At 36.3% G+C, this 8,885-nt stretch overlaps 1 protein-coding gene across 1 annotated transcript; it reads right to left on the bottom strand.

Moving 5' to 3' along the window:
* Nucleotides 1-4,619: 4,619 nt before the first annotated feature.
* LOC130713668 (uncharacterized) lies at nucleotides 4,620-6,005 on the bottom strand. The gene is made up of 2 exons (XM_057563456.1): nucleotides 5,355-6,005; nucleotides 4,620-5,045 (listed from the first exon to the last, which is right to left on the bottom strand). The coding sequence occupies exons 1-2, from the start codon at nucleotides 6,003-6,005 to the stop codon at nucleotides 4,620-4,622; spliced, it is 1,077 nt and encodes a 358-aa protein (XP_057419439.1).
* Between the last annotated feature and the right edge of the window lie 2,880 nt (nucleotides 6,006-8,885).

Here is an 8,885-nt window from a genome sequence, read left to right as displayed (position 1 = left end):
CCGATATACCAAAAAAAAAATTCTGGGGTGTAACATAGGCTTTTTATTGTGTACTCTTTGCCTTATTGAGGCACAATTCTAAAGCTTTATCTGTCAAGGGTGTATATTTTTTCTTGTTTGTTTTTGTTTCTTTTATCTTTGTATTGGGTTGAAGTACCCCTTGTACTTCATATCAATATATTATTTGGCTTATCAAAAAAAAAAAACTTAGCTCAAGTGAGCTTTACTAATATATATAGATAGATTTTTTTTTTTTGGAAAAACCAAATATATATATAATTACTTTGGGAAATAAGAGCCCCAAGTACAATATAGATAAATATATATTGATAGAAATTTTTTTATTTTAAAGTATTGCCATAGTGTGTGCAGGTACTCTCACCTTCTTCATCCTTAGATTATTATTCCATCAAACCCAACACACCATCAAGCTTCCACCAGGGCCAAGCCTCTTTCATATCATAAGAAACATATTAGATCTTGGTAGGAATCCACACATAGCAATCACCAATCTCTCCAAAATTTATGGACCCATCATGACATTGAAACTAGCTAGGCAGCAGAATCACCATAATCATCTCTTCTCCTCAATTAGCCAAACAAGTGTTGCAAGATAGCCAAGCCTTTTCTAGCAGGACAGTTCCACATGCTTCTCGTGTGTTTGACCACCATAAAAGATCACTCACGTTTCTGCCCCTATCAGCTGAGTGGAGGAACCTTAGAAGAAATTGTGCCACAATATTCTCCACACAGATGCTTGACTCCACACAAGTTGTTCGTCAACAAAAGCTGAAAGAGTTGTTGGATTTTATAGAGAAGAAAAGCTTGAATGGTGAGGCTCTGGATCTTGGTGAGGCTGTTTTTACAACTGTGCTCAACTCAATTTCTGTTAGAAATCTGGTTGTGATAATCCTGGATGAAGTCAAGAATTGTGAGCGTCCACTTTCCGAACAAATTATTTCGACCCTAGAATTTCCTGGGTTCACGAAATCTTTGTTGGGATAATACTTGACAATCAATCTGTTTCTTGGCACAAGAGAACAGATAAAGAAAGTAGAGATGTTATGTTTTCGAATTTCTGTGTCTGTATTCTGTTTCTGGTTTTTCTGTATCAATTCCTTAGGCTGCAAGTAACCTTATATAAGAGGTTGCACGAATGATCACAACTGTTCGAAAATAAGTCACAATTTTTCAAACAATTTCAAACTAGGGTCACAACCGTTCAGAAAAAATTTTGAACGGGGCGCTGCCCCGCACCCCGCCCACTGCCCAGCCAGGGGCTCCGCCCCTTGGACCCCGGTTCGTATTCGCAGTCAATTATGCGTTGGCTCACCGAGCGTGCACTCCGCACTAACCTGACTCGATTCCGAACCTAACGCGTAATTGCATCAGCCTATAGTAGATCACATTACTACTAAAATACATTGATGATTGTAAAATCACCAACAAATCCCCTCCATTTTAGTGTAATCCTTGATCTACTCAATTTGTATAAGAAAATATATACAAATTTATAACACACAGATATAACGATCAAACAAATGCATAAATGAAAATATCTTGCGATTGAATTTCCACTTTAGTACAAATACACATTCCAAATACTCGAGAATCGGGGTGTCTTTAAAGATTGAACCCGTCAACCCATTTGAATATCTAAAGATACTGTACACATATGTTTCTACAACACTCTACTATTCATACTTGACACTTTACAAGCCATGTGTCCTTATCCATTAATAAGCATATAGGAAGCCAAGTCCAAGCTTCTTGAAGCGGCAAAACTTCATGCTTACATAGGTGGTCCTTTTAATCTTGCACCTGCATTTACAATTTTCAAAAGAACCATTAAGAAGATATACTTCAACCTAGCCATCACTTGCAGGTCTGAGCACATACCTTGGGAAGATAAACACAAGTGCTCCAATCTCTAACTATGATCTTTCCACATTGAATTCAGCTTCTAACGTTGTATTAGAAGGGAATTGGGTATAACATAGGTAGTAGATTTAAATGGACTTTAATCCCATTCCAATTACCGACTTCTTCACTAAGTCTCTAGCTAACCCCTTCGTCAAGTGGTCAGCTAAGTTTTGTTGCGAACGAACAAACTCAATCGATATCACCCCATTCAAAATTAATTTCCTAATCATACTATGTCTAACACCCAATTGTCTAGACTTTCCATTGTACATTTGACTATAAGCCTTGGCCAATGTGGCAGCACTATCACAACGAATAGAAATTGGTGATATCGGTTTAGGCCATAATGTAATCTCATATACCAAGTTTCTTAGCCATTCCGCTTCTTTACCAGCAGCAGCTAACGCTACAAACTCTGATTCCATTGTAGAACTAGTTATACATGTTTGCTTCTTGGAAGCCCACGAGATGGCACCTCCCCCAAGCAAGAACACCCAACCACTTGTAGAGGATGAGTCTTCAACATTATTTATCCAACTAGCATCCGAATAACCCTCTAATACCGAAGGAAATCCCACATATGACAATCCATAATTCATAGTACCCTTCAAGTACTTGAATACCCTAGTTATCGCATGCCAATGATGTCTACTAGGATTACTAGTAAATCTGCTCAACTTTCCAACCGCAAAAGCAATATCCGGTCTAGTGCTAATCATAGCATACATCAAAGAGCCTATAGCTTTTGAATATTCGAGCTGATCCACAGGTTTACCTGTATTTGGCATAAGTTTTCCACTCGGATCCATGGGAGTACTAACCGGAGAACAACTTTCATGATTAAATTTCTTGAGTATTTTCTCAATGTAATGAGATTGCGTAATTACAATCCCCTTATTCTCCCGTTTAATCTTAATACCAAGAATAACGTCCGCTTCTCCCATATCCTTCATGGAGAACTTTGATGACAAGAAATTCTTTGTTTTATCAACTTGATTTTGGTCCGTGCCAAAGATCAACATGTCATCCACATATAGCCAAATAATAACTCCTTTACCGGATGTATCAAATTTGCTATATACACATTTGTCAGCTTGGTTTAGAATAAAACCACTAGACAAAACAACCTCATCAAATTTTTGATGCCATTGCTTCGGAGCTTGTTTCAGCCCATACAACGACTTAACTAGCTTACACACCTTATGCTCATTACCAGGCAGTACAAATCCTTCAGGTTGCTTCATATACACTTCTTCTTCCAAATCACCATTCAAGAATGCTGTTTTGACATCCATTTGATGGATCACTAGATTGTGAATAGCCGCTAAAGCAATCAACAATCTAATAGTAGTGATACGAGCAACTAGAGCATAGGTATCGAAGTAATCAATCCCTTCCTTCTATCTAAAGCCTTGGATTACCAATCTAGCTTTAAACTTGTCAATTGTACCATCGACTTTCATCTTCCTTTTGAAAATCCATTTGCAACCCAATGGTTTACATCCTGGTGGTAAATCAGATAATACCCAAGTATTATTTTCCATGATAGAACTCATCTCTTCATCAATTGCTTCTTTCCAAAAAGCAGAATCTCGAGATTTCACAGCTTCATCATACGTTCTTGGATCCTCCTCTATACTATAGCAATAATAGTATTGATTATCAATCTGATCCTTTGATCCCTCAACTAAATATAATTGAAAATCAGAACCATAAGATTTAGGTTTTCTAGCTCTTTTGCTTTTCCGAGGTTCGAGTGTCTCACTTGGTACATCAGTTGAATGATCATCCTTTATAGGTTCATCCAACTTAGATATAAGGTCATTTGGTCTAGGTATAGAAGAGAAACAATTCTCATCAAATATGGCATCTCTTGATTCTATAATTGTGTTAATAGAAATCGAGTCATTAGGTTCTATAACATAGAACCTATAGGCTTTGGAATGTTCAGCATATCCAACGAAGATACAAGCTACACCCTTTTCACCCAAAGTTTTCCTTTTACGATCCGGGAGTCTAACCACGGCCCTACAACCCCAAACACGTAGAAATGTTAAGTTGGGTCGTTTCTTATACCAAAGTTCATATGGGGTAGTCTTGTTCCTTTTATTAGGAACCCTATTTAACAAATAGCAAGCCGTTAACATGGCTTCTCCCCAAAACCCTTCACTCAAACCAGAATAGGATAACATGGCGTTTACCATTTCTTTAAGAACTCTATTCTTCCTTTCAGCCACACCATTTTGTTAAGGTGTATAAGGTGTCGTAGTTTCATGAATGATTCCTACGGATTGGAAGAATTCAGGATCATAATATTCACCACCTTTATCCGTACGTAATGTTTTAATCATCACATTCTGTTGCAATTCAACTTCAGTTTTATAAACTCTAAATTTATCTAAGGCTTCATCTTTAGAATGCAACAAATAAACATAACAGAATCTAGATGCATCATCTATGAAAGTGACAAGATACTTTTTATGTCCTAATGATGGAGTAGCATGCAAATCACATAAATCACTATGTATCAATTCAAGTATGACAGATTTCCTTGTTAAGCTTTTAAAAGGTTGCCTAGTAATCTTTGTTAACATGCAAGTTTTACACTTTTCTACATTCCCATCAAAAACAAGAATTAAATCATCTTTAGACATTTCAAGCATTCTTTTATAATGTACATGTCCTAGACGAGCATGTCATAAAGAAGATTTAATAACATTCGAATTGGACATAAATACAGAACCAGAATCATTAGGAACTCCATTCAAATTCATCATAAACATACCATTATTATAATATCCAAATCCTACAAACACACCAGACTTCGATAATACATATTTATCGGATTCATGCACTTGCTTGTATCCAAGCTTATTCAATACAGGACCAGAAACTAAGTTCTTACGTAGTTTAGGAACATACAAAACATTAAACAAAGTAATAGTTTTTCCAGAACTGAATTCTAACACCACGCTTCCTTTGCCTTCAACAGGATCAAAGTGATGATCTCCCATGTAGAGGACAGATCCATCTTCCACTGGAACAAAAGTCTTGAACCAGAAACAATCCTTGCAAACATGTGTTGTGGCGCCAGAATCAATCCACCACGCAATAGCATCATCCTGCACATAAAATGCTTCAGAAATTAATGAAACTGAATGTTTAATCAAAATATTCAATTTATGAATTGATTTCTGACCTTGTTCTTAGGATTGGTCCTTAGACCCCTTTCCCGAACCACTTGCATTCGCGTTATCATGCTTCTTTCCAGAACGGCAATCCCTCTTGAAGTGGCCTGTCTTACCACACTTTCAGCATTCTAGTTTCGGTTTCTTGTTAGAACCGAAACTTCCTTTGTTGTTCTTGAAAGCACGCTTCTTTCCTTTGTTTTTGTTGTTATTGTTCTTACTACCCTCCTCGATCATATTAACCGAGGGACCAGCAACTTCTTTTCCTTTTCCCTTGTCACTCTCCTGCGCTCTTAGAGATTCTTCTATGCGCAAGTGACTTCCAAGTTGGACCAAAGACAGTTCGTCTTTTCCATGCTTCAAATTGTGTTTGAAATCCTTCCATGAAGGGGGCAACTTGTCTATGATACTTGAGACAGATATTGTTTCATCCATCTTCAATCCGTGCAGTGTGAATTGTCCAAGAATTCGTAGAAGTTCATTGTATTGTTCCATGACAGACCTTGATTCAACCATTTTGTAATTGTTGAAATCAGTCACCAAGAACTTCTTACTGGATGAGTCATCTGCCATGTACTTGGCTTCAAGACAATCCCACAATTCCTTTGCAGATTTCACATTTTGATAAATATCGAATAAAGGATCAGACATACCGTTAAGAATGTGTCCTCTGCATATGTAGTCGTCATTCTCCCACTTTGATCTGCTTCTTATATTTTCAACAGTTTCTTCCTCCAGAAGTTCAGGAATCGGTGTAGACAGGACGTATACCACCTTCAATGTTGTCAACAAGAAGTGCATCTTCTTCTGCCAACGCCTGAAGTCTTGTCCTTGAAACTTGTCCAATTTCCCGAACTTAGTAGTCATCTCCTTGACAGCGCCTTCTCCAGCCATGATTATCAGTAAAAATAATTTGTTCGTTTGTTAGAAATCTGGTTGTGATAATCCTGGATAAAGTCAAGAATCGTGAGCATCCACTTTCCGAACAAATTATTTCGACCCTATAATTGTCTGGGTTCACGAAATCTTTGTTGGGATAATACTTGACAATCAATCTGTTTCTTGGCACAAGAGAACAGATAAAGAAAGTAGAGAGTTTTGTCATGCGAATTTCTGTTTCTGTTTTTCTGTCCTTTTTCCTTAGGCTGCAAGCAACCTTATATAAAAGGTTGTGTTTGCACGAATGATCACGATTGTTCCGAAAAGTCACAATTTTTCAAACAATTTCAAACTAGGGTCACCAACGTTCAGAAAAAATTTCGAACGGGGCGCTGCCCCGCACCCCGCCCGCTGCCCAGCCAGGGGCTCCGCCCCTTGGACCCCGGTTCGTATTCGCGGACAATTATGCGTTGGCTCACCGAGCGTGCACTCCGCACTAACCTGACTCGATTCCGAGCCTAACACGTAATTGCATCAGCCTATAGTAGATCACATTACTACTAATATACATTGATGATTCTAAAATCACCATAGGGGTGACGTTGTTGAATTTAATGGGAGGTCTATTTATATATATAGATTGATATGTGTGAAGCAAAATGTTATCGTTGAATCCGCCACTTTTATTAATTAATAATAATTTGGAGAAGAGTTGGCTACAGTTTTATACATGTTGTTTTTGTTGTTCTCTAATCACAATATGACACATAAGTTGAAAATTGGGAAGTTTTTTTTTTGTCAAACGGTGTGACTAGGGGTCGAACACATGACACCCTAATACATTTAAGAAAAAAACAATTACCAAGAGTTTACATATTTCGCCGGGAAAAATGACAAACCCCCTCCCCCTAAACTTTATCACCTTTGCAAATAGACACCATCAATTTTACTTTCACCTTAATTAATCTTAAACTTTAAAATTAGTTATAATAAGTCTTTTTAACCATAGTTAACTTGTAAGTGGTTAATAATCTTGAGCATTAATTAGTGTTAAATTTCACATCATTGATAATGTTTTCAAATTAGAAAACCACGGAAACCAAAAAAAATTAGAAGACCGCGTTATTTTTTTTATAAATAAAATAGAAAAGGCAAAGAAGAAAAAGAATTTGGAAACGTGAAACCTGACAAATAATTATTTTATTTTTGATATAAGTTTTCTTTTATAGGCATTTTATTTGATATAAGTAAATTGCTTGTGAAAACGATCCGAACACGATTGGAGGCTCTTGAAGTTTATGTAGAGTATCTTAGGGCTACTCATCCAAGGAAGTATGGAGTGCCTAGTAGTATGCGTTTATTGATTTGCGTGGTTTCAGTTTTCATTTCTTTAGCGGTTATTTTTGTATTGTACTCTCTCCGTTCCTATTTATAAGAACCAAACTAACATTTCACGTCCCTTAAGAAATTGGTTGGTAGTATTAAATTGAGTAAAGTACACTCACCCCTCTCAAGGTTTGTTAGAATTACACTCCACCCCATTCTTGTCTAAAATCTACACCCCACCCCATTTTATATAGATGCAAATTTAGTGACGAAAAATATTCTTCATTAATAATTAGTTATTATTTAAATTGTTAATCAATAATTTAAAAAAATATTTTCAATATAATCCAATAAATTTAAAAATGAAAACATCACAGTCCTCCTCATTCTCTCAATCGCGGTCTTCCTCCGTAAATTCACAATGCAAATTCTGCAATAGCACACCCGACCGGTTTACAAACCATATCTCAAACATAGGGAAACATGCTTGTGTTTTTATATTTGGTAATAATTCAATTTTAATCAAAATAATCTCTTTATACCTCAAATTTTGAAAATTGGATTGTAGACCCAAAAAGCAAGACAAATGGGTGAAGAAAATAGAGAAACAAAATTAAGAAATATGAAGTGGATCGGAGGTTATTAGAACCCAACGATGCGGTGGAGCACCGTTTTTAACAAAATCCAACGACATCTTAAACCAATAGAGCGTTCACTCGCAACTTAAAGGAGGTGAAGTTCACAAGAAGTAGTTGAACAGGTAGCTTTGGGAATGTGCGATTCACGTTCTGTGGTTCAGGTCGCAACAAAACTTTGTTGCATGGTGGTGTCATGAGGTTTCACATTCTGGGACAGTGGCCGTCGTGTTAAAGGGAGCAAAGGCTTGGTGGTGACCGTTTGTTGTGAGAAATATGATTTGGAGACAGATAGGACGTGGACTTAGCAGACAGAGTGGATTGTTTTTTTAAATTTAATTCAGTAAAATTATTTTCATAAATTAATGTATGATAGTGTATATGCATTAAACTTATTTAAATTTTAACTAATTAGTAATTATTTTTTATTAGTGACGAATTTGTTTTTGTCACTAAATTATGCCTTTATAAAAAATGGGGTGAAGTGTAGATTTAAAAAAAGAATTGGGTGGAGTGTCATTCTTGCAAATCTTGAGGGAGGTGAGTGTATTTTACTCTATTAAATTTGTTCAAATTTATCTCAACTTTCCAAAACTACCTCAACTTATTTTTTTAATTTCTATTTATCATTAATGAGTTGCATAGTAGAAAGAAAGAGAAACATCTATTAAGTGAGGGTATTGTTGCCAAAAAATAATTAATGCATCTTGAAATTTGAATTGGTTCTTATAAAAATGACCAAGCTACACCCTTCATTTGGTTCTTATAAATAAGAACGGAGGGAGTATCTTGTAAGTTGGTGTTTGTTATTTTCGTTGTGTTTCTTTCATTTTGCTTTGGTTTGTATTTAATTCATTGTGGAGAAAATCTATATCTCGACTTCTTGCGTATTCAATAAACTTTTGCTTTCTAAAACAAGAAGGCAAGTGTGGGA

This window comes from Lotus japonicus, chromosome 1 (genome assembly GCF_012489685.1).
Source record: "Lotus japonicus ecotype B-129 chromosome 1, LjGifu_v1.2".
Taxonomy (NCBI): domain Eukaryota; kingdom Viridiplantae; phylum Streptophyta; class Magnoliopsida; order Fabales; family Fabaceae; genus Lotus; species Lotus japonicus.
The sequence above is the reverse complement of the archived record's forward strand: the minus strand, read 5'-3'. Positions and strand labels throughout refer to the sequence as shown.

Bases quoted from the DNA above. Each gene is read 5' to 3' on its own strand.
- LOC130713668 (XM_057563456.1), bottom strand. From the start codon at position 6,005: ATGGCTGGAGAAGGCGCTGTCAAGGAGATGACTACTAAGTTCGGGAAA. The intron at 5,046-5,354 runs GTTAATATGATC...TTTTATGTGCAG, and splicing joins AAGAAGTTGCTGGTCCCTCG to GATGATGCTATTGCGTGGTG.